Source organism: Primulina tabacum, chromosome 15, assembly GCF_025594145.1.
Source record: "Primulina tabacum isolate GXHZ01 chromosome 15, ASM2559414v2, whole genome shotgun sequence".
Lineage (NCBI taxonomy): Eukaryota > Viridiplantae > Streptophyta > Magnoliopsida > Lamiales > Gesneriaceae > Primulina > Primulina tabacum.
The window spans coordinates 36063385-36088802 of NC_134564.1; the positions used below are offsets into that span (position 1 = coordinate 36063385).

Consider the following 25418-nt stretch of genomic DNA (forward strand, 5'->3'; position numbering starts at 1 on the left):
CAACAAATTTATGCATATTTGGTAAATCACTTTGTAGTATATGTGACCATTTTCTAATATATTTAACCACCACTATTTAAACATAAAAAATTATATTTAATACAATGATTTGCAAAATAAAAATATATTATATAAGCAACAAATACTATTTATACATCATATACATGCAACACATATGTCATGTCGTTAGTATATGTTATTCACACACACAATGTATGACCAAAAATATTAATATTATACTATTAATAAAACCAAAGTCTCCAATAGTAAACGCTTCTTGGTAATCTTTTTCCTAATTTCGAAAGTTTCTTTCACACATTTTCGCTTTATAATAAATACATTTTTTTTAAACTTGATAAAAAATTTTTCGAAAAAAAGGAAATCAATTTTTCCTAAGATCTTATCATATTTAGATTTTTAAAATACAACTATATTTTATTTATTGAATTTGTCGTTGATTTATATACCTTTCTTTAGTGCAATAGAATACTCTTTTTTGAATTTTCATATTTTATAATAAAATAATAATAATCTCGTCAATTCTCATGTCATATTTAATTTAATTCGTAATGCCTTATAATTAGATCAAACATTTAAGAACAAAATATATAATCATACATAATATTCATTCGATTATGTTACACGCAACATGAATGCGTGCGTAGTCGGTAGATCAAGAAATCTCACAGCTTCTTCATGCCTCGCCGAGTCTTGATTAATTAATATCATAATCCAGAACTCGAGAATTTGTCATAAAATTAAATTAGCTAGATTTCCTTGTAACATAACACTTACAATTATTATAAAATTAAAAAATAAGAACATTTAATTAGTACGACTAATAATAGTTTCCCTGGTTTTAGAAAGAAGTAATTTTTTGCCAAAGTCGAAGAAATCTTACAGGTGACTGCATGGCATCTGTGTGTAAAATAGCAATAAGCCTATGCGAAATATTTTGATAAAAGTGAAGCCAACATGTTACTTTTCAGTGGACAGAGTCGAAGCTAGCTTGTAACTGATTTTTTTACATTAAATTATCAAACTGCCAACGGGCCGAGTGCCCAGTGAACATAGCTCCAAACAGAAAAGCACTGTTGCGTGGAAACGACTTTATCCCCGATTCACCGCCTCGGTTAAACCCAAAAGGGGTTAAAAAGGTAAATTACAGGCACGCTCCCGCTTTATTCTTTCCCGACTTTGGACCTTCTCCACGGGGATAAAACAGGGAACTCACCCACGACCCTCAAATAAAAAAATTGGATATATATTTGCTCTTTTTTAATCAATTAATTGTTATTGTGTATATATGATTAGCAGTTGTTTCCGAGATCTTTCGTTTTCCATTTCCAGAATTTTATCGATAAAATATTGAGAACCTTTGTGTTTTCTATGGTTTTGTCTGTGTACGTGCATTTTTTCAGATTTCTTCGGGAGAATCAATGCAATAGGCCACGGCGGGTATTGGTCCAGCTGGTATTCTGTTCTGTTCTAGGGTTTATGTGTGGGTGGGTCGTCTCTACTCTTTTTTTTTATGTCTATATGTAGGCAGACCTCGTGATCTGTGGATGCATGTTGCTTCTGTTTGTTAAAATGTATGTTTGCATGTCATGTGCTTTTTGAGGAATCGCTTGATGTTTTCTGATTGAGTGCGAGGTGAGATTCGAATCGAGGGTGGTCAAATTGATCGCATTGTTGATTTTTTTTTTTTTGAGTGGATGAAGAATTTGGCCGTGATGATGGGGACGAATGAATTCGTTCTGTGCTGTTATTTTTGCTTGATCATTCGTTCCCTTTGTTTTTCTGTTTGAATTGGAAATTTTGGCAATTGATGAATATTTCTGATCGTGTCGGCTGCCTCGTTTATGGGAAGTTTGAGCCAATTTTATTGTGTATAATATAATATGTCGAGTGTGAGGCGTGGCCTTTTCATTCTATTCAATTTGATCGTAAGTAAAAATGATCTTTAGATAGTTTAGATTAAACCAGCCACGAAGCAGTGAAAAGACATCGTTAAAGCTTCTCATGGTTACGACATCTGAAAATTTTCTGGATGTATTGTTAGGCGTGGCCGAGATAATAATTGACTCCAGAGGTTTTTACTAGGAAATCCCGACCAATATTTTTTTTTCAAAATAAAAGAGTCGAGAATAATGTTGAAAATGCCTGAAATCGTCTTTTTTTTCCTGTGAAAGCTTGTTTTTTGCGGTATTTGATTTTCAAACTTCTTTCTAAATGATGTATGAGTTGATTTAGTAAGGAAAGTAGCTTCGAGATCTTAATCATCTGTGTTCTTGATCGTATAGGTTATCGAGATTGATTGTTCTGCTCGAAATCAAGTGTATTGAACACTGAAGTTCCATTCTTTTCTAATCTGGCTGGAATGTCAGGTGTGTAGATTCTTATCTGCTATTCTCTTTCATACCAAGTAAATAAAATATCTAATAACGCTGCTTATGTTCGAAATTTACGATATTAGAAGTTTTTTCTCCTTGACTCAAGGCCTAGAGGTGAGCAATGAGCAAAGGGAGAGGAAATCCGACTATGAAAACTCTGAAGATGAAAGGAGGAGATCAAAAATTGGGGCTTTAAAGAAAAAGGCAATAGATGCTTCAAATAAGCTCTCCCATTCTCTCAAGAAAAGAGGGAAAAGGAAAGTAGATTTTAGGGTGCCTTCCATTTCCATTGAGGATGTGAGGGACGCAAAAGAGGACAGTGCTGTCTGCGACCTGCGGCAAAAGCTTCTTGACAGAGATTTGCTGCCTGTTAGACATGATGACTACCATACTCTACTGAGGTGAGTTGTTTCACGGTTTGCTTTCTCCTTGACTCACTTTTCTTGGTTCCCAGTTCATTTCCAATATCAAAAGCCCTCATCATATTATACGAGATTTTTTGAAGTGAAGGGATCCATTTTTATCGCACAGATTTTTGAAAGCGAGAGACTTTAACATAGCGAAGACCATCCAGATGTGGGAAGAAATGCTTAATTGGAGGAGAGAGTACGGAACTGACACTATATCAGAGGTGACTTTTAATGTTAAACTTGGAAAAGGATTCTTAGCAGACTACAGAGTCCTCTCCTAATGTACTGTTATTCAACTCCCAGTTGAGGTTGCACGCTTAACTTGGGACTGTTCATTTTTCTTCGTATTTGAAGCCTGGATTCTTGAACCTCTCTCTTTTCGTGTGGGAGTGGAGGCGGCTTAATGCCTCTGTTTTTCCGATGTTATATTCCCTGTTCTCTGATGATTGAATTTCAGGATTTCGAGTTTGAGGAGCTGGAAGAGGTCTTGCACTCTTACCCCCAAGGATATCATGGAGTTGATAGAGAAGGCAGACCCGTTTACATTGAAAGGCTTGGAATAGCTCATCCAAGTAAATTAATTCGAGTCACTTCAATTGAAAGATACTTAAAATACCATGTTCAGGAGTTTGAGAGAGCTCTACATGAGAAGTTTCCTGCTTGTTCCATAGCTGCAAAGAGACGCATCTGTTCAACCACCACTATCTTGGATGTACAAGGCCTGGTCAGTTGATCCGACTCTTAAACAACTTACCAAGTTAATCGTTAAATCTCTATTGTTAATTTGTGTTCATTCTCCAGTTATTTTATTCAATATTGGTGTCGTTTATCATGGTAACAACCGAACAAGATTGCTACTCAATGGCCCGAGTGACCACTAGTTCAGAAATATATTTTGCATTACAAGTAGTTCTTATTAAATTTTCGATAATTTTGTAGTCCTTAATGTTTATACAGGGGCTTAAAAATTTCACCAAAACAGCCGCCAGTTTATTGGCAGCCATTGCAAAGATCGATAATAATTACTATCCTGAGGTACTTTAGATAGTTTCGCGTATTTTTTTAGCATTTGTAAATCATGACCTTTTTTCGGACTTCACAATTAATATGCTTGGTCTTAAAATTTTCATTTATGAGCACAGACACTCCACCACATGTATGTTGTAAATGCTGGACCTGGCTTCAAGAAGGTGCTTTGGCCTGCTGCAGAGAAGTTTTTGGATGCAAAAACTATTTCAAAAGTTCATGTAAAGGATGGCGATTTTTCTGTTTTCTCCTTTACTGCAAAAGTTATTTAGCTGGTTATATGTGCTCTCTGTTTTGCAGGTTTTGGATCCTAAATCTTTGGTGAAGCTACTGGAAGTTATTGATGCGAGGTTTGCTTTTCGATTGTGTGCACCTCAATTGTGATTTTTCAAGTAAAATTATCATTCAACTTACTGCTGTTTTATCCAGCCAATTGCCTGACTTTTTGGGTGGATCGTGTAATTGTAATGACGAGGGAGGTTGCCTAAGGTCTAACAAGGGTCCTTGGAGTAATCCTGAAATAATGAAGGTATACATGTCGAAGAGGAGGTGATAATTTTTTCAATACCTACACTAATTTGTTTGGTAATCTATCTATTTGACTTTTGTAGCTGGTGTTCAACGCCGAAGCAACTTTTGTGAAGCAGATTACCAAAATAGCTTGCGATCACCAGCAGAAATTTGATACATATATCCAGATCCTGCCATTGAAGGTAGTATGCAAATGTCGGGATTTGATGTATTATCCTTGCGATGCATAACGAACTGTTTTGGTGCATTAAATTGTCAGGGAAGATATAGCAATTCTTATTTGGTAGAATCAGCATCTGAAGCTGATATTCCTCACTCTCCTAGACAAAATAGCTCTAGGATTTTATCACAGACTCCTGTGCGTGAAGAAGTAAGTTTGATTACATGCAAAACACTGTTGGGGCTAGTCTTAATGGAGTCCTTTTGTAGTTGCATGCATACTTGCACATAGTTTACTTTAATAAAGAGAATTTTGTAGGCTACAACATTAGAACAAGTCTACTATAGTTGCGAAGATCATTTCAGTCCAGATGATGGAGATGGTGACAATGATCATGGACTGGAAACTGAGTCTATCCTCACCAATGATCTATGGAATCCTAATGTTGATGCAATACCAAGTATACAAGGTATTTTATACGTTAATTCTCTGCTCTCTGGTGCTGTGTACTTTGATTCAAAGTCTGGATAAGTTTTTTTCCGACCAACTTGTGATTATTCAAATTGCTTTTTTTTTTTGCTCATGAAATTTGTAAGCCTAGGAGATCTGGCTTCAAATATGCAAATGAGTATAAGAAATCTATGTATTGTGGCATCATGGCATGTGTCATTGATTGAAGTTTTGTTATTTGATTTGTGCCAGGAACTTTAATGATGCAGTGGCTAGATGCCATCCAGGAGAAGCTGGTCAAGCGAAGCTTTCGATATGTGATAAGAGCATTAATATCGTTCATGAACAAGCTTTTTGCTCTTGTCCGAAATGCCCCTGCTGAATACTGGAGAAGGCAGAACATTATTTCTCCATCTAACACACTGGAAAGTCAAGCAGAACACACCAACCAATTATCTACCAGTAGCACAGAAGCTGTTACAGAAGAGGATAGGGTCCTTCCTTGTCTACAGCGTCTCAAGAAACTGGAAAGTTTATTGGAAGAGCTCATGCATAAGCCCGCTGAAATTCCAATAGAGAAAGAGCAAATGCTTCAGTATTCTCTGAATAGGATAAAGTCTGTGGAGTCTGACCTGGAGAAAACAAAGAGGGTAATTAATTATTTAATTAATTAATTTCTTTGAATTTAGGCAGCATACATTCATTATTCTGCATGTTACAGGATATAAATTCTACAGTGCAGAAGCAGGTAGAAATTGCCGAATCACTGGAAAATATCCGTGATTTCAAATTTCATGTAAGCCATTTTTTCCAATTAAAGCAAACGTATTATATCGTACCTTCACGCCATTTCTCAGCTATCAAGTAGGTCAAGTGCACTCGTTAAATTTATAGACTACCCATTGCAACTAAATTTTAGGGCTTTCATTTTGCAGCGAAGACGGTTTCTTTGTTAAGGTGTGGGCGGTCAAAATCCGAGCAAGTTCGCAAGCCAGCCGGTTAGCTCATGGTTCGGAAAATCTAATCTAACTTTTTGACAAATTCATTAAATTAGAGTAGACCCATCACTTGTCCATACCAAGGGATAACAGTGAATTAGCGGGTGCCATGCGTGTTGTTATGCCAAAATGTAAGTAAAGTCTTGTGAAGAGCATAGAACAGGTGCATGGAGAGCTTATGATTATTAGGACCCATCGAGTATAATTTTATGTTGCTCGAGTTTCAAATTTAAATAGCCAAGGCTTCAATTTGGTGGTACTGTGGAGTTTAGTTTCCTTACCTTCTTAAGCTATTAAACTATTATAGTTTAACAAGTGGAGAAATTGTACCGGAACAAGTCAGTATTGGTATACTAGGCAGTGAAGAAATAAATTGTTTGATTTATGATCGCGAGAAGAGAAATCGAGACGATTAAATTAAATTTGCAAATGTTCTCTCCCCTATCTATGAATCAATTTGGGAGTTATTATTTTAACTAAATCTAATAAAAAAAATCAGTATCTTTAATCGCAAATTGACGTTGGTTGGACAATGATATGGAAGATAATATTTCAGATATATCTGAATCATGTAAATGAACATTATAAATACGTAACCAGAGGAGACGCCAATAGATTTGAAAAAGAATCGAAAATATTTTTTATTCTCCATCCTAAATATATTTTTCTTCATTTAGTGATATATACATTCAAATAATATGCAAAATTTAACATATTTATTCTTTTTAAAATTTATTACAACACACTTTTGACATCTTCAACGCATCGAGCTTGAGGAATAGATAGATACAAGGTTTCGAGATTGGAAGGTGAAAGAATTGAAAGAAAAAGACAGGTTTCACCTGAAATATACATGCATCGATTTCATTAGCTTCCGAAGCTCCATTTGCAACAGTAGTACAGCTGACTTGCTTTTAATCAACGCTTGAATTGCCTTTTTGTTACACACCAGGAAGTATGAAATGTGCTCAACTGCATGGAGCCCAGAAAACTACATAAGTTAGGTATCACATTTAGAAAAGTTAAGCCATAAATAACTTCACAATCAACAGCATTGTCTGAATTTCATCTTCTTCTTTCACTTTAAGTAGGAAAGAAGGTGGTGTAAAAAGAAGTATGATGAAAGATTTCAAGATCGTCGGTGCCACACGTTTGGAGGGTAGTTTTTCTTCTAGACTAGACACTGTTACAGAACTATACAAGTGGAAGGTGATTATTAGATAGAACTTGTTCATGGCCAAATGAATAATTGTAAACTGTGGAAATATCTAATATTCCTGCCAGTGTATAGAACACGGCATTAAGCATCAGGATTAAATCATAGCATTAAGCTTCAGGGTCAAAAAGCAGACTCAGTAAAGGCATGCGGTATTTACATTGCTAACAAGTTTTGCTCCAAACCACACAGAATCTGCACCATGAGAAGGAGGCAAAACTCGAATTCCACGGGAAATAGAAGTTGGTAGAAGTTCAGACAGTTCTTTTTGTAATCTTTCTGGAAAAAACAACAGACAGAATCAGCAATTTGAAACAATACTGAATGCATCAAATTAAAACTTTCATCATACTGATTTCCATCAAATGAAATAACGAGTTGAAGATACACCTATACCTGCTAATCCTGGCAAGCATGCACTGCCTCCTGCCAATACCACAGTTTTATACCAATTATCATCACATGTCAATTCAGCATCATGGCAATGATCCATGCAAAGCGCCACTGCCTGATGAAGACCCATTGCTTGCCTGTAAAACACCATAATATATACAAATTAACCATTATCCCAAAGGCAAGGAAAGAAAATTTACAGCATTCGGCCTTGAAGGACTCACAGTCACAGATTGCACCCAATTTGACATCGTCTTTTCATAATAAATTAGCAATCAGATGACTATCAGTGTCCAACCATTATATATTCTTAGAAATCGATGCATCACAAGGCTTCACCAAATCTAATAAGTGACAAGTAAATAAAACAGATACGCACATTCCTGCAATGCGAGGCTGGAATAATATTTCTCCCGTTTTAAAGCGTTCCTTTGAAAGTGTAAATTGACCTTCTGATGAAACTCCAAAAGACGCTCGTGTATCTCTGGATAGTTCGACTTCATAATCAAGAGCAACATAACACAGGTTCTGCTAGTTACGAAACAGATAAATAGCAGCAGATTTAATACTCCAACAATTTCAAACACCATTCAAACAACAAAAAAAGAATGAAATATCACTTCATCTGTTGGGTTTAGAAGAAAGATTTAGCCAGCACCAGATCAATGAAAATACTAATATCACCGTCTAAATAACCATGATAAGAACACCTAAATTAAAAGGTTCTACACAGATTCAGAGTTTTTTTTTACCTCTTTCAAAGTGCGAACAGTGTAAATGGAATCAAAATTTATATTGTTCTGTTGCATCTGGTCTCGAAGAAATCCTGTAAGTTTCAACGCTCCAATTCCAACAACCTCCACTCCCACCTCATGCATCACTTTGCCATGTAAAACTGTCAAACACAAGACCAAACACTCAAATCTTCTGGGATTGACCCATCACCCTCCACAGAAACAATAAAAAGGCCAATCAATCCACACATAAATTAAATGCTGTATACACTGAACTGATACTTAAATTTCATATAAATGTGAAGCAAATCACATACTGCCAACTCAGGAAAAAAAAGGACATACTTGGAACAACTGACGTTTGATTGAAACCAACATTCACAACGATCCCTGATGTTCGTCTTGCAGCAAACAAAGCCAAGGTTGCCTACACTTTAAAAAAAAGGTTCTGAAACAGTGCTAACGTAGGACAAGAATTATCATTAAGCTGCTCAACAGGAAATAATTGGTTAGACGTCTTCTCCAAACGAGAAATTAAACCCTGTGTTAGTTAATAAATAAAAAATCTATTTTTTTACATGCTCTCTCGTTTGATACCTTTTAAAAAGAACTAACACAATTGCAGCCTAACAGTTTAAATCTGAACAAAGACTCCAGTCCTGAATATGATAAAATTTCACTCTACCCTGAATAGATGCTTACATCCCACATTTGTTTGGTGATAGTTAACATCAATGATGGTATAAAAATTTGTATGGAGGTTAATCCTCAAACTGATCAAAGATGAGCCTGGGTTCCCAATAAAATTGAGCTGCCGAGCTCGTGCATGGCAATTCTGATACTTCCTAACATGCCAAGTCAATTCTCATCTCAATATGAAAACTCTCAGGTCCAAGACGTGATAATTTACAGTAAGGAGATAACGAAAAATAAGAATTTTATAATGATATTGAATGCTGCTGCCCAAGAATAATAATTCCTTCAGCATAACTTGGAAGTGTTTCAGAATACAAAGTCAGCAGGTGATGGTTACATGACACAGTTCTCAAGATTCATGCGTTCTAGAATTCGATAAAGTAAGGTGTTAGGTACCGTGTAAAATGAATTTGAAAGTGTTACTCTCAAATCGTGGCCTACTAATTGCTCAGTATAAGGCCTAGACAAGGATACGAAGCATTGACGATATTTTCCACAGGTAACTGAAAACGTGTTGCACAGGCTTTATGGAAGAAATACCTGGTCGACGGCACAAACAGCAGGAACATTCATGTCAAATAATGTTGAGTATATGACTTCCTTGAGCCGTCTTCTTGAATTTTTATCAGACTGTGTATCTGAACAGTATGTTAACAAAGACAAAGAGAAAACAAATACATATTAGAAAAAGGGTAGTATGCCGTGGGATATTGACTCTCTCTGACAATGTGTGCATAATTTTGGTACGAGGAAACAAATTGGTTGGAGTTCAAATTTCAAACTATACCTAATGTTATGTCAGTGAAACTGACAGCTTAAATACCTTTAGAAAGGCACAAAAGTTCTAATGAACATTTCTATTCTTTTTTTAACTAAAAATAAAACCGACAAAGTCCTTTTGTCATGCCTCCCCTCAATATTCAAAGCAATGATTTACAATGAACTGGATGGTTAAATAAGTCAAAAAACAAAAAGAAGAAGACAGGCACAATGCCTCGTGCTGACATGTAAGTTTTTTAAATTAACTATAGTCAGACCATAAGAGTGGAAAGAACTAAAGTAACAGACAAAAAGTTAGCCAGAGAATTTCGGAAGCTAACCATTGCAGTGACAAAGCGGTGTGGACACAACAATTGGTTGAGTAGATGTTTTCACCTGCATCCTGCAAACCATTAAAGTCAAAATAAATTCCTGCAAACCATTAAAGTCAAAGTAATTTACAACAAAGAAAACGAGGGAAAGGTGAATCTGGATTGAAAGTAGTTGTACTCACTAAAACCCCATGAATTCCAAACATATGCATATTTATCGAGAATATGATTTAAATGTTAAAACATAGAGAACGAGGCATGTACTTTCACGTCCTTGTTGGAAATCAAGATTAGTCAAAGAGATCAATAGAGAAATAAATTAAAATTTAACATATAAAGCCTGTAAAGATACTCATAGGAGATCACCTATGGCAAATTGTTGAAAAGAAATGTCTAAGTCTAGAGGGCACCGGAGATTCAAGGCTTCCAAATTCCTGCAAAAAAGGGAGTCAAGACGTGTTTAATCATTTGGGCAAGTGATACAAGCATAAAAGGACAAGCAGCCAAAATAAGACTTTAAGCAGACAGCTTACTAAAAATGTAGCTGATCTTCCGGATGGAGAGGAATACTTGCTCCACCCATACTTGCAGTACCCTGAGCCACCTATGATAAAAATATAAATGCAAATGGAATCAGTCAGTACATTCTAAAAATAACAGTAGGAGGAAAATCATTTCAAATGTCAGGAGTATATTTTTATCAAATCAATCCGTAACCACAAAGCTTCTTCTCTGTCCGTCCTCCTTTTCTGATTACATTTCAGAAGTTGAAACATACTATTACAAATAAATCGAAGGAAGCAAGAAACAGAATAAGAACATATTTGTCTAAGTTGCCCGGCCAGACTGAGGTATGAAAAACCAGTTTTGGTTACAAAAAACACACTAAACTATCTTCTACCTACCGTCAATTATGATAGCTCCAGGGACTTGCACACGTTGACTGTAAATATGCATAAACGACAGGTCAGACATCTGGGTAGGAAACATCCTGCAAAGAAATGATTTATTGTTATGATTGTGTTTTCAAAATAACTAAGGCCATATAGTTCCCAACATCTTCTCAGGCAGGAGAGAATTTCACTCTACCACTAATTCACACCGACAACATCAATATCAACTGCCTCGAGATTATCAGAATGCGGAACAAGGCAAAGAAAATTTCAGCAGCGAATAAATGCAACATGAACATGCTCAGCTTACTGGCCTCTTTTCACGTAACTGAGTACAAAATTTATGGTCCTCTCGATATTCAGGCAAAGATTTTATATATGTGTAGAGATTACCGAATGTAACAAGGCCAAACGGAATGATAACGGAAATGCAGATAGAATCAATTTGTAGAGTTCCAAAAGAGAAATTGAATAGTGGCAACGTAAAAAATTCTTGGTGAAAAGCTATATTGAGATAGCATATAGTCCAGGCATTTGGTTCACCGAAAAGTGAGTAAGAGAGTATTCATTTTCATCAGCAAACTCAAGGGGAGAAGACAGGACATCCATCATCGGCTCCTGCCTAATTCCTTTATATCCCCGAACTCGAAAAAGTGAAAAACAGAATCAGCCTTACTGAAGAGGATAACCGGATCGTAGGTGGGTTTCGGCGAAGAAAACGGAGCTCCAAGGCTCTTGCTCATTCTGCAGAAAATAAATCCAGAGCCGATTGTCCGATAGGATAAATTTCCACGACTTGCAAACCGCTCTCAACCTGGCCGACTCTTTAGGACCAAGAATTCTTAGAATTTGCAAGAATATATCGATCGGGATCCGATCGAATTCACCTGTACATGAATCGTGTATGTACATCATCTGCAGGAACCTGTCGTACTCCAAAGTCGGACTCCGATACTCATTTGAGCTCGAACCAAAAGCCAATCGGTGCACGACGGATCCCCATGCCTTGCGAATCAGAGAATTCATAGCTGATGCATCAGATTTGTGATAAGAATTTGGGGTTTTTCTCGAGAGCTTCCGTGCCTAACTGTGAAACCGTTGATATAATTATTACACGTGGGAGATTAGTTGTGGCGCTACTTCCAAACTGGTTGGACGATTCTGAGATTTGACTTTCCAAACCATATTTACACAAGGCCTTTTGCTTGCGAATTTACACGAGGCCTTTTGCTTGCGATGACAATGCATATTCATTTCATATGTTATTATTATTTTAAATTTAATTAAATAATATTAAATAATTAATATAAAATTATTTTCAATTAAAAAAATTTGTTCGATTTAAAAAAAAATTATATTGATGTGGAGGATTATCCGTGCTTTATGAGCACGGATGCTCCACGTAGACGAGCATCCGTGCTTACAAAACGCGGATGCTTGTCCACGTGGAGCATCTGTGCTTTGTATTATTATTATTATTATTTTTTATTATAATTTTTAATAATTAATTTAATTCGAATAAAAATATATAATATAAATATTTATAATATATAGTAATTATTAAATATTTTGTATTATTTGATTGGGTGATTGAAAAATTAAAGATATGAGATGATTGAGGGGAGAAAATTAAAGAGATATGAAAGGATTGAAGGGAGAAAATTAAGTAGAATAAAAATTGTAGTATTTCACCAATACACCAATAAGAGGTTTAACTTTAGCATATATTATCGATAAAACTTACGCTGTATTATAATATTTTCATTCTATTATTGAATTTACATTGTTTATTTTTTATTTAAGCTATATAAATATTTATAATATATGGTAATTATTAAATATTTTGTATTATTTGATTGGGTGATTGAAAAATTAGAGATATGAGAGGATTGAAGGGAGAAAATTAAGGAGAATAAAAATAGTAGTATTTAATCAATACACCAATAAGAGGTTTAACTTTAGCATATAGTATCGATAAAACTTACGCTGAATTATAATATTTTCATTCTATTACTAAATTTACATTGTTTATTTTTTATTTAAATTATTATTATTAATTGAATTTCAATCACAACATAAAAATACAATATTAACCACAACATAAAAATATAATACTAATATATTATATAAGTAATTATTAATGCTTGCTTGCTTCCTTCACTATTGGTCTTCTTCATTTTTATAGATTGATTTATATAATAAATCTGTTACAATAATAAATCTATTATATATAATTATATGTTTTACAATTAATTTTTTTATGAAATATGTGTTTATATAATCTTGAGAAAATTCGAAATGAGTCTTCCTGAAATATTCTTTTGACCAAGTGATTTTATGTACGTTTTCTTGAATGCAATATTTTGTTATTAATTATATTTATTTTTTGGTTGTATTTAGATTAGTATTTTTTAAATGAAACAATAATTTAAAAATAAATATCCAAATCAAATGAAGGGAATAAAAATCTAAAATTAAAATAGCAGGAAATTTATGAATTTGAAATGATATGCGCCATGTAATCACTTGAAATTGCTTCAAAATGTACATAAAACTGTAAGAAATGAGACATTGAAATTTAAAACATATAACTAAAATATGAGTTATTTTACACAAAATCGAGAGTGTTTTGTTTTGCCTCATATCTCAATATCATTAAATCATGTGATTCTTTTATATTTTTATGGAAGTTACATATATGTTAATGATATAAAGATTTAATTTTATCATTTCAATTATCTCATATATCTAATTTTTCAATCACCCAACCAAATAATACTAAATATTTAATAATTATCATATATTATAAATATTTATATTTTATATTTTTTCGAATTAAATTAATTATTACAAATTATAATAAATAAATAATAAAATAATAACAATAATATAGTGGAGCATCCGCGCTTTGTAAGCACGGATGCTCGTCTACGTGGAGCATCCATGCTTACAAAGCACAGATAATGATCCACCTCACTCTAATTCGTTCTTACAAAGCACTGATTAAAGTAATTTTGCAAAATTATTTTATTTTGAATTATTTTGAAATATTTTTTTATTTTTAAATTAATTATAAAAAAACATAGTACTGAGATGAATGACTTATTGGGAAGTTCTTGTGAGTCAAACTGCTGATTTTGCGTCGCTTAATCTGGTTGGCTAATTGGACCGTAAAGACCGACGCAAGATTTTCTAGGGACATGATCGACATTATAGAAATGGTAAGATTGATTTCCAAGGAATATGTTACCGTATCAGTAGATAGTAATGTATTTCATCGGATTCATGGGCCAAACAATCCGATCAATTAGCACCCAAGTACGTGCACCATGCGCTGCTACAAATATAAGAAAATAAAGTTACGCCTTAGTTAATACTTATAACTTTTGGCTAGTGGTAAGCATTTGATCCTAACATGATACTTGAGTACCCAAACAATTGTAACAAGTGTTGATATTAATAAATTTTTTCAAATTTTATAATTAAAATCTCGTCTTTTGTATCAAATGTAAAATAATAAGTATTCAAATATCATATATTAGTTCTATAATTTCAATATTTTATATTGATTTTCATCCAGTGGAAAAATATACAGACCCAGAAAGTGTAAAATTTTTTTGCATGAAATAAAAGTGCATAAACAATTTTTTAAGTTATAGAGGCTGAACACAAAATTTAAAGATTTAAAACAAGTTAACATTAAAAATTTAGCTCTCATAATGTAACCGCCCAGTGCCCAGACAAACCCCGAACCCTCAAAGCCTTGATTAATTTTGAGAGTTCATGTATCCCACAAAATATTATCTCTTGAAATATATATTTTGTATAATCGAATATTGTTTGTTTAGGGTTAATTGCATCAACACTTCATATGAAAAATCAAATAAATAAAAAGCATAATATAAAAAATTAACAGCATGTTAGACTTTATGTTTTTAAAAATCAGACATAAAACCCCATATCATAAATATAAATGTACTCGAGTTTTTATAACATAAGGGCGTAATGGGTTCGATTTTTAAAAATTAAGGATATATTAACTTATTAATATTTTTTTAGAGAGTTTTATATATTTTTTATAATTTTCACAAAGGTTGTTAGTACAATTAGCATTGTTCGTTTATTTCAAGTGATAGCTGATGTAATTTAACCAACTTCAATACTCTAAATTATATTACTTTCTTTTTCTTTTTGACGAGAATTATATTACTTTCTAATATCATGTTTTCACAACAAATGAAATTATTGCTCATTAACAATACATTTTTTTAAAATCATTGCATCAACTTACGATTCATGAAAATATAACATCGGATATGAATTTATGAGATTGAAACGCGATAAAGTTCGACTGAAATTTTTGAAATCATATAACATCTTAAATATCACATTTTGATCGTTTAGTATTTGTTCAATAAAAATAATTGCTTTCAACGTATAATATATATTATATTGAAGAATATTATTTCAGATACTCTTCTATTAGCAAAAATCCTGAAAATGATTAAGGTTAAAGCATATATTGAATTAAAGTAGAACATCGGACTCAAGTTTGATAGTCTGCTAAAGACCTTCATTTTACAAAACCTTCATTATGCGACAAGCACAATATATTACCATGTTTAATGCATAGTATTTTTCCTTGTTAACATTATATTATATACAAACTGCTATATTATTTCACTGAATGATATATTACAAATTGTGAAGTAGAAATAAACAAAAGATTATCAAATACTTTGTGCCATTCCAATAATTAAATTTAAAATGTGTGGTCAAAGTGAAATTTCGCAGTTTTGAAGGGGTTTCTAGCATTTTAGTGAATAATACCCCGCTTATAAGTATATAACGCAACGTGGCTGCGAACACATGCACAATGGCATAATGGAAAATTTGCTAAACGTGATGGGTAACTATAATGTGGTGATTTTAAAGCGCGGATGAACTTGTGGATGTAGATTGTGACAGATACTCTTGAATCCCTCTCCCTCTCCCTTCTCGAAACATTCCGCTAGCACATAATCAGAAAATTAGGTTGTATTTTAATTTCAACCAGTTTCATGCGTAATTAACTTCCGATAACGTAATCTGCACTCCAAGCTCGGGGGAGCTTCGTAAGTGTGTTCTCCATTTTCCGCCTTTCGTGTTACTTAAGACGAATTTGAGGTTTTCTACTTAATTTACGAGTGATTTCGTTTTGTTTCGGGGAAAATTTTAATGTTATGAATGTGGTAAATGCTCTTATTTTACTGCGATCATGGATGAAGTGTGAGTTGACGTTTTTTTTTGTCTGAATTTTTTCTACTCCAATTTGGTTGAATTTTCAAGGGTCGTGATTGTGATTTTGTATGATTCTTCTGAAACTGCTGCTATGCTGGCCTTTCGTCTTTGTTATTGACTTATTGTGCGCCTAGCATTTTTGCTCATCGCTCGAAGGATATTTTTTTCTCCTGTAGTTGACATTCACCGCTTGAAAACCTTTTGGTTTTAAGATCTTCTATGACCGAGATATGTTTGGTTACATGGTGATGATCAAAATAGCAGCATACAGTTAGGGTGAAATCATTGTTTCTCCCCAACTCCGTGCCCCAAAATTGTAATCATTGGACTATTTGGAAGGCAATCACTTGATTTCAGAATTGTAGAGATGCTTGATTCTCAATTTTTTGAAAAGCATAATGTTTGAAAACTTCGACTTTGATCGTCGTGATTGATGGCTGTCCTTTTGAACTTAAACTGAACAAAAGGTTGCTAAGTTTGCAGTCACTTGTTTATGCTTTTCGAATGTTATCTGGTGTGTGTACATCCTCATTGCTGTGTTTTTTGATTGACGTTAATTTTTAACATGAATAATTAGACAACTGGCAGGTTCATTGCATTCTCAGGTATGCTGGAAAAACCTCCTGTAATTATTTATTGTTGTAACAAAGTGCATACAGTTGTTATCACTGAACCTTATTTGATTTTGCAGATCTATTATTCTGTAGTTAATGTCATATCACCAAGACAACAACTCTGAAGGCATGGAAGAAGACTATCAAATGGAGGATGTAGAAGATGAGCTGGATGATGAGTTCCGTGGGAGAGATGGGGGCTCTGATTCTGATGTCAATGGATATGATTCTATGGTTTGTTTAAATATGATGCATGCAGATTTAATTCGTGGTCATTTTGATGTCTGAGATAACAGAGCGAATTTTTTCTAGATTTGATTTTGTGAGACTGTTATTAATCATGGCAGCCAACTACTCTCTGGTTTTCAGAATTTATGAACACTTGCTGCTTTCTTTCTCTCTCACATGTGCATACATTTCATGCAGGATGATAGAATGCAAGATACCACTGCAGTTGAAGCTAGGAAAGGCAGAGATATACAAGGAATTCCCTGGGAAAGGCTCAGCATAACAAGGGAAAAGTATAGGCAGACTAGATTAGAACAGTATAAGAATTATGAAAACATTCCTCAATCTGGGGAGGGATCAGAAAAGGTGGATGTGTCTGTTTTATCAGTTTTTACCCTCAGTATGTTTTCCCCGGGAAAGGCTCAGCATAATTTAGAGGCAGACTATATTAGAACAATATTAGAATTATTGATTTTCTTTTTTTTTTTTCATTTGATATTAACTCGGTAGCTCTTTTTGTCTTGTAATTAGGAATGCAAGACCACTGAGAAAGGAGAATCTTATTATGAATTCAGACGAAATTCAAGATCAGTGAAGTCCACGATTTTACATTTTCAGGTCAATGGAGTAGCTTTTATGAGCATAATTACTTCACCATTTTTGGGGGGTTTACTGATAAAGATGGGTTTTCATTCGAATGTCCTTGATATGAATTATCTTTTCTCCCTCTCACTCTCTCTCACACAAACACTCGCTCACACACCCCTCTATGCTGTCACACGCACAAAACATTTAGTCTGAGGCAAGGGACACCCAATTTTACTATGCATATACGTGCAGAAGAATGTTTTCTAAGGGGAGGAATTATGAATGTCACGTTGTATGTGCATGTGATACATATTGTTTTGTTCTTTTATTGTTCTTTTGTTTAGTGACATCACTAGAGCTAGAACTCTGTTCCCTATTTGATTGTACCGATATGGAAATAAAGTTAGGACTTTTTTAGTATGAATTCTTGGTTCGGTGCTGCTGTTTTTAGTTAACATTGGGAGATATAAACAACTAGCTGGCAGGAAAGCTGGGAGCTTATTTTTATTTTCTCTTGATTATTTTTCCTGCTGTTATTTTTCTACTTTGATCACTAACTTTTAGACAGTCTCTTCTTTGGAATTTCTTGACTGACCTATTGATCTGAATGCAGTTGAGAAATCTGGTATGGGCTACATCAAAGCATGATGTATATCTCATGTCTCATTTTTCAGTGATGCATTGGTCATCGTTAACATGCTCCAAGTCTGAAGTTCTTAATGTTTCAGGACATGTGGCGCCATGTGAGGTTAGTGGTTGGTGGGAGCTTTTGTTATGTAAATTTTAAATTTTCCCGTTATTTTTACTCTCAACTATTTTTCAAGACATGATCTCCTTTTACCCACTGCAGAAACATCCTGCAAGCTTATTAGAAGGATTTACTCAGACCCAGGTCAGCACACTAGCAGTGAAAGATAAGCTGCTTGTTGCAGGAGGATTTCAGGGAGAACTTATCTGCAAGGTTTGATTGTTAATTTTTCTCTAGAAGTCCACTAATGGAACAGCAACAAAATTTATGTTCTTTGACTTTGTCGATATTTATAGTGATATCCTGAGGTGTTAATACTCCTGCTTACCCATGTCGTCTTAACACTCCTGCTTACCCATTTCGTTTTGGGATTCATTTGGAGTAAGTTGTACTTTCATGATTCCCAACCCATGCTCATACTTTAATTTGTGATCAGCAAAGTTCAACTTTTTTTATCAATCCAGTTGGTCATGCTTATGTGAATTTCTTTTTAGTCGTATGGATTTATTTTCTTCCATGTTATTCCCCTGGTAACCTTGGTTTAGCCAGAAAATCGAAAAAATCAAATGGATTATTGATAGCCTAACTAAGAGCCCATGTACAAAAATAATTCTATACCCGAGGTTGTTGATATATTGTAGTTTGCTGACATCTCAGTTACGGTGTTAGTGTGTTTTAATTGTTTGACATAAAATATTATCTTTTGTTGAGCAATTTTGTTCCGCTTTTCATGGCAGTATGTGGATAAGCCTGGAATTTCTTATTGTACACGGACAACTTATGATGATAATGCCATCACTAATGCAGTTGAGATGTACACATCTAGCAGGTATGTGCTTGTTATTTATAGATATTATGGATAATAAAACCATTTTTTTTCTGCATTCCTGAAAGTGACTTTTTTCAGTGGTGCTGTGCATTTTATAGCTTCTAATAATGATTGTGGAGTCAGAGATTTTGATATGGAAACATTCCAGCTGTCTAAACATTTTCGTTTTCCTTGGCCAGTTAATGTAAGTCTCCCTCCTTCCTGTGTGTGTAGAAATGCATGCGTTTGATCTATTTTAGAGATGCAAACCAATTCATGACTTTTTGCGTATATCGGGATTCATAATTTACATAAATACACCCATATGTACAGGTACAAATGTAAGTCTTCTGGAGAATATGTGTTCGGTTGACCTTTTGGTTTGGCCGGCGAGTATCAATAATTTGACCAACGTTGTTGGAATTTGTTCTTGAACTTGGTATATGGAAATTCTGGAGTGCCTGTATGATGAAAAAAGAATTATCTTAGGGAGAACGATATTAATGAGCTAGTAGAAATATTAACAGGAGAAACTAGAAAGAAACTATTGTGGAAGTGGCATGAGTTGCATGTTTTTCTAAAAAGAGAGAAAATCTCCTTTATGGTTCCCCTGAGACATGCCTGGTTATTACACTCAATTATTATGCGCTTCTCTTTATCCGAATCAGACCTAAAATTCTGGATGCCGAGAAAGTTCAACTTTCGAATTCTGCTATTTTGTTAAAAAAATAGTTGTTTGTTTCTCGGGAGAGTACTATACTACTATATTTGGGGTCAGGGATTGTGCACTGTATCAAAGGCTTGTGCATATACTTCGTTTTGTACTCTCTGACGATGCCACTGGATTTTCTTGAAATTCTGGCAGCATACTTCTCTTAGTCCTGATGGTAAGCTTCTGGTAATTGTTGGAGATGATCCAGTTGGTATATTGGTGGATTCTAGGAGTGGCGAGGTATATCACTTTTTTCATGCATAATGTAAAAACTTGAGGAACTTATTATCAAGCCTCAGCGATGCTAAGTTACGATATTTATCTTGTTAGGCAATTGCGTCCCTGCATGGTCACTTGGACCACTCTTTTGCATCAGCATGGCACCCTGATGGATTAACCTTTTCCACTGGAAACCAAGACAAAACCTGTCGAATTTGGGATGTCAGAAATCTTGCCAATTCACTCACTGTCTTGAAGAGTAATATTGGTGCCATTCGCTCCATCCGCTACACATCTGATGGAAGATTCATGGCCATGGCAGAACCTGCGGATTTTGTCCATATTTTTGATGTTGATAGTGGGTATGAAAAGGAGCAGGAAATTGATTTCTTTGGTGAGATATCTGGCATTTCATATAGTCCCGATACGGAGTCCCTTTTTATTGGTGTATGGGATCGTACTTATGGTAGCCTCCTTGAGTTTAGCAGACGCCGCCAGTATTCGTATCTTGACAGTATTCTGTAGTTCCCCTAGTCCGTGGTGTTGGTGCATGGAGACATGCCTTGTAATTGGTCTTTTGGTTTTACTTCTCGTCGGGTATTAATAAGATATTAGGAGGAAGTGGTGTACAGTAGAAGGTTGTAGATCTTGTCAGACTCGTTTTTACTTGTGAAGTTGAGGTCAGGGTTATCTAGACACTTGACTGACATAATTTCGTTTAGGTTTTAACCTGGCTTCCTATAAATTTGATATAAACTCATTTTCATTGGTGTTTTTAGTCATTATATTGAAAAGACCCGCATACCCTCTAAAGTTGCAGTAAAAAATGAAATGTTGGTTTAAAGATGGTAGCTGATGCATGGTGTTTGCAGCTGTCTATTATTGAATGAATCTTTATCTTAATCTTGTGTATGTATTATTTTTAAATATATACGTTTCAGGAGCTAGACATTAAACAATTTCGTATGGCAATATTAATTGTGATATGAGCTAAAAAAAATAAAAATGAATTAACAATTTTTACCCAACTTCTAAGTATCTACTACTTTTAGAGTAAACTCTAAGCATAATTAACTTGAGATTATTCAACATGTGATCGTCAAGAGATATTCCAACTTTGCAGCTATTTACCGTTTCAATTGAAATATTACTAAGTACAGTTGGAGTAACCTACAACCAGAATATGAGTTAATAGGCACCGATGTGTCACTTTTAAGTTGGTCCCCAAATCCATGAGTTATGAATCCTGTGCAAAGAAATTAAGATATTTTAAATTTAAGTAATTAAATTGGTTTTTAGTCAATAAAGCAAATATTTGGGATATTATTTCTCCCGTTTCCATTTTTTCCCCAGTAAATGAAAAGGATTTCATAATTTGGCTGTTGGTAAAATGAGATTTTGGAGGGTACAATTCCCAATTTGAGAAGGGGCAAAGCGCAAAGAAAGGCGAGCACAATGAAATTTATTATATTTCTAAATCAAATAAACCGAAAGTGCAATCCCTTACAATTCTCGTACTATTGCACATAATACCTCAAATAATCATAGTTTTAAATAAAGAATTATTTTTTTAGAGAAATAAATAAAGAGTTTTTACCAATTATGAATTGTAACTATTGAGATCGAGATAATTATCATTATCACAATTTTAAAAAGATTTTTTTCCATAGATATACCCTTTCATTTTTTCGATTTATTCTTAAAATAGATCCAAATCTCCCTGAACAATATATCGCTAACCCAATCTTCATTGTGGCAATTGGAGAATATTTATTATTATTCCACAATATAATCAAGCATTAAATAACCCTTTAATGATTAACACTAATATAAAACCTCGTGGTTCAAGCATCAACAATATAACTCATTGCAATCATTTCTCCAAAAAAAAAAAAAAAAAAGAACCAAATAAATTCTCACCACATTAGCTTTATTCACATTTTGATTATGAAAATCGAAAAGATTTTTTTATATAATTTTGCTATAAATAAGATGACTAAATCTTGTTAAAATCCCATTAAATGCTTACACAAATGGTGGTATAGCCTTTTTCTTGAAATTAAAGTGGCCACATTTAATTCCAATCATAATTATATGACAAAAACTTGTGTTAGACGGTCTCACGAGTCGTATTTTGTGATACAGATATCTTATTTGGGTCATCCATGAAAAAATATTACTTTTTATGCTGAAAGTATTACTTTTTATTGTGAATATCGGTGTGGTTAACCTGTCTCACATATAAAAATTCATGTGACCGTCTAACAAGAGACCTACTCTAATTATAATACACGGACACAAACATAATAGAAATGTGAAAAATCATAGTAAGAAATAATTAGAAGTTAAAATTATGTCAAAATTTTAAAGATATTTCGTGAAATTTAGTATTCTTCCCAACAGTTATACCAATCAAAGTCGAATAACATGCGTGGAAACAACATAAAAAAATATGTACAATAATTTGTAAAATATTTTAACGTGAAACACTAACCATTTCACACTTTAACATAGATTTGGTTAACCAAATCATAAGTCACGGGTGAAGAGATATACTAAGATTCTTTTCACAGTTATGATGCGTAGATTTTATTTTTAAAGGCAAACAATTTAAAACTCGTTATCTTTGATTTATAATCACCGGAAAATTCAGAAAAAAAAATTAAACACTTTTCTTTCAACCGTCACTTCCCCAGAAATAGTCGGAACATAATCCCAAAGTTAAAAGGTATAAGCTTCAACTTCATTCATTCATCAACATTTATTTTAAAATACAAAAAATTTGACAAAATATAAAACATAAAATAACTTTTAATAAATAATAAAACACCATTAATCAACAATTTACGACCAAATAACTCTATGTATAACATCTCAATTTAACTTGTTTATAAAGAATTCACAATCTTTTACAAAAAAGAGAGAAAAAGAAATCAGTTTTAACATATATAAGATAATTATAACCTTAAACAACCTTATCTTTTCATCGGTTTGTAATTCATTAAAAATTCAAATGATAGATATTCAGTTATGATGTGGATATGCGTGCGAAAAAAATAAATGAAAAAAATAGTAAAAGTGAGATTCAGTCGTGAAAGTGTCAATTTTCTTTGGCAGTTAATATATAAAATCCAATCACTCCTCCACCCTTTCGTTTATCTTTTTTTTTTTCCATTAATCAGCGCATTTTTTCTTCAGCAATTATTTTGCCTGTGGCCTATATGAACATATCAATTCTGAATATCTTCACAAATACGGAAGAACATGGATGATTGCACGCAAATTCAGATAAAGGGTAAGCATTTTCTCTACAGAAGCTGAAGTTTTGAGCTCTTTTATCGTGTAAGATATGTAAACATATATAGCCTTGATATAGATTTTTAGTTGATTTTATGTTCTTTTGGCTGATTTCTTTCAGATAATCAAGAATGCACGTCTTCTCCAAAATCCAAGTCTTCTGATCGAAAAAAGTCTCATCTTTCCACGGGTCGGTGTTTTACTCTTTTATGTGTCATCTAGGATTGCTGAGCAGCCAAGTTCTTGGAGGTTGCCCTTCTTTTTTCAAAAAAAATAAAAAATTTCCCATTTACCTTACCTACTAATGTCCAATATCATGTGGAAAATTCTGGTCCTTTTCTTTTACTTCATTGTTATGCATACATATATACCATAGATATATACAATTTAGCTGGGGTTGTTCCTGTGTTGTTGTCTATGAAGTTGAATAGTATGGAAGATCTTGCATCACAGTTAATAAAGAAAAGAAATAACAATCGATCTGTTGAGACTAAGTCCGTTCTTGGAGGAGGAAAATTGATGATTGAGCTGAAAATATCTAAAGATGCTGGAGAAGAGGATACCGAGGATCCAAATATCGAACGATTGCTGCACAAGGATCAGATGAGACAAAACAGTGTCTGTGATTTATGCAACAAAACTTTCAAGTCTGGTAAAGCTCTAGGTGGTCACATGAGAATTCACTCTCAAAAGGGGAAGCAAACAAATTTGATTTTCAAGAATAAGCTGAAAGTTCATCGATATGTGAAATGCAAGAGACAAAACCCTCGAGCAGCTGATAATTTTGCAGGTGCTTTTGATATTGACAAGAGACCGAGTTGTCCAGTTTGTCGAAAAGTTTTTCTGTCGATGAAATCTGTGTATGGGCATATGTGGAAACACCCTGATAGGAATTGGAGGGGTATTCGTCCACCTTCCATAGAGAAGACGAGCTCCGATTCTTGTTTATCGTCTGAGGAAAACCCCGAAAACAGTGATCGGTATGAACTTCTAGCTTATGGCGAGAAAAACGAAGCGGTCGATTTGAGGGTACATTTGACGGGGTGGAATTCGACAGCAAGGAGAGGGCGGAAGCGTCTGAGCTTGAAGATGGATGACTTTCAATTGAAGGAACTCGAAGCTGTAGCTGGTCTAATGATGTTGGCGGGGAGATATTTTGAGAGTTGTGATCTAGTACACGGACAAAAGGGTGGTGAATTTGAGGATGTGAAAAGTATACTTGATGCTTGGGAACCATCCATCATAGGTTGGGAAGGTTGTGATGTCAGCTTAAATGATGATATCAAGAATTCAGGCTCGAATATTTTGATCAAGAACAAGAAGAAAAAGAAAAAGGTGAAGCTTTCTGATTTAGAACTGCCATCAAATGCTACTGGCTCAACTGCTTGCATCAGAATGTGAAGCTGAAACTGAGTGAAGCTGAAATTGAGACCAAGTAGTTCTTTTACTTCACATTCCTTTCAATTCTTAGGTTTTTCGTATGTTTTTAGGATTTTTTTTTTTCCAGTTAATTAGGTCGGTTGACAATGTTTTTTAAACTTTAGATGGTGAAATAGCTAGGAACCTTTGTTTAACTTTTATTGCTATGTTTTGAAATTGTCTTTTGTCTTTATTTCATTCATCCATATGTCAAAACTTTTTCTTTTAATAGAAATTGATAATTTCTCCAAAAATTCTAAGAAAACACATGTTATCTTGACCGGTCAATATTAGAACATTCAAACCTTTGTTCATTGAAAAACAGCATTGGGTCGCAATACTTGCTAGAAAAAATAACATCAAAACATCATTCAAATCATTTTGATTTAAAAATATCTATCCAACTTAAAATTTATGAGAGCACAGCACAATAATGGAAATGGGGCATTGAAAATCTAAGTGCTCCATGAATGTGGAGAAGCCTCAACTGCTTTCCAGGCACATTCTCGTGATT

General features: G+C 34.0%; 3 protein-coding genes across 5 annotated transcripts; 2 read left to right on the forward strand and 1 right to left on the reverse strand.

The window, feature by feature from the left end:
* Positions 1-1247: 1247 nt before the first annotated feature.
* On the forward strand, positions 1248-6369 carry LOC142526341 (phosphatidylinositol/phosphatidylcholine transfer protein SFH13-like). 2 transcript variants are annotated; one of them, XM_075630665.1, is made up of 15 exons: positions 1248-1505; positions 2304-2387; positions 2500-2794; positions 2925-3024; positions 3261-3527; positions 3761-3838; positions 3946-4050; positions 4130-4179; positions 4259-4358; positions 4441-4542; positions 4620-4730; positions 4839-4989; positions 5223-5620; positions 5692-5766; positions 5890-6369. In XM_075630665.1, exons 2-15 carry the CDS (start codon positions 2381-2383, stop codon positions 5971-5973), a joined length of 1923 nt encoding a protein of 640 aa, XP_075486780.1. In that variant the 5' UTR covers positions 1248-1505; positions 2304-2380; the 3' UTR covers positions 5974-6369. The 2 variants fall into 2 exon arrangements, with proteins under 2 accessions (XP_075486780.1, XP_075486781.1); XM_075630666.1 differs by having other exon boundaries at positions 1250-1505; positions 5906-6367.
* Positions 5454-12152, reverse strand: LOC142526342 (actin-related protein 8). 2 transcript variants are annotated; one of them, XR_012815231.1, is made up of 13 exons: positions 11668-12152; positions 11004-11089; positions 10632-10702; positions 10465-10532; positions 10108-10169; positions 9548-9645; positions 8657-8738; positions 8330-8472; positions 7957-8105; positions 7581-7714; positions 7345-7463; positions 6811-6940; positions 5454-5602 (listed from the first exon to the last, which is right to left on the reverse strand). XR_012815231.1 is itself a non-coding variant. In XM_075630667.1 (12 exons), exons 1-12 carry the CDS (start codon positions 12015-12017, stop codon positions 6887-6889), a joined length of 1416 nt encoding a protein of 471 aa, XP_075486782.1. In that variant the 5' UTR covers positions 12018-12152; the 3' UTR covers positions 6585-6886. The 2 variants fall into 2 exon arrangements, 1 of the variants encoding a protein (XP_075486782.1); XM_075630667.1 differs by lacking the exon at positions 5454-5602 and having other exon boundaries at positions 6585-6940.
* Positions 12153-15903: 3751 nt separating this feature from the next.
* Positions 15904-20968, forward strand: LOC142526716 (putative WD repeat-containing protein C2A9.03). The gene is made up of 10 exons (XM_075631270.1): positions 15904-16105; positions 16963-17119; positions 17312-17479; positions 17645-17731; positions 18315-18449; positions 18552-18662; positions 19187-19278; positions 19357-19462; positions 20123-20209; positions 20300-20968. Exons 2-10 carry the CDS (start codon positions 16982-16984, stop codon positions 20711-20713), a joined length of 1338 nt encoding a protein of 445 aa, XP_075487385.1. The 5' UTR covers positions 15904-16105; positions 16963-16981; the 3' UTR covers positions 20714-20968.
* The last annotated feature ends 4450 nt before the right edge of the window (positions 20969-25418 follow it).

What these genes read in the sequence shown, in the direction of transcription:
- LOC142526716 (XM_075631270.1), top strand. Translation starts at nt 16,982, where the DNA reads ATGTCATATCACCAAGACAACAACTCTGAAGGCATGGAAGAAGACTAT. An exon ending in TCAATGGATATGATTCTATG is followed by an intron (nt 17,120 to 17,311) that starts GTTTGTTTAAAT and finishes CATTTCATGCAG; the next exon opens with GATGATAGAATGCAAGATAC. An exon ending in TGGATTCTAGGAGTGGCGAG is followed by an intron (nt 20,210 to 20,299) that starts GTATATCACTTT and finishes TTATCTTGTTAG; the next exon opens with GCAATTGCGTCCCTGCATGG.
- LOC142526341 (XM_075630665.1), top strand. An exon ending in CTGGAAGTTATTGATGCGAG is followed by an intron (nt 4,180 to 4,258) that starts GTTTGCTTTTCG and finishes TGTTTTATCCAG; the next exon opens with CCAATTGCCTGACTTTTTGG. An exon ending in TCCGTGATTTCAAATTTCAT is followed by an intron (nt 5,767 to 5,889) that starts GTAAGCCATTTT and finishes ACTAAATTTTAG; the next exon opens with GGCTTTCATTTTGCAGCGAA.
- LOC142526342 (XM_075630667.1), bottom strand. Translation starts at nt 12,017, where the DNA reads ATGAATTCTCTGATTCGCAAGGCATGGGGATCCGTCGTGCACCGATTG. An exon ending in GAAGATCAGCTACATTTTTA is followed by an intron (nt 10,533 to 10,631) that starts GTAAGCTGTCTG and finishes CCTTTTTTGCAG; the next exon opens with GAATTTGGAAGCCTTGAATC. An exon ending in CAGCCTCGCATTGCAGGAAT is followed by an intron (nt 7,715 to 7,956) that starts GTGCGTATCTGT and finishes GGTGTTTTACAG; the next exon opens with GCAAGCAATGGGTCTTCATC.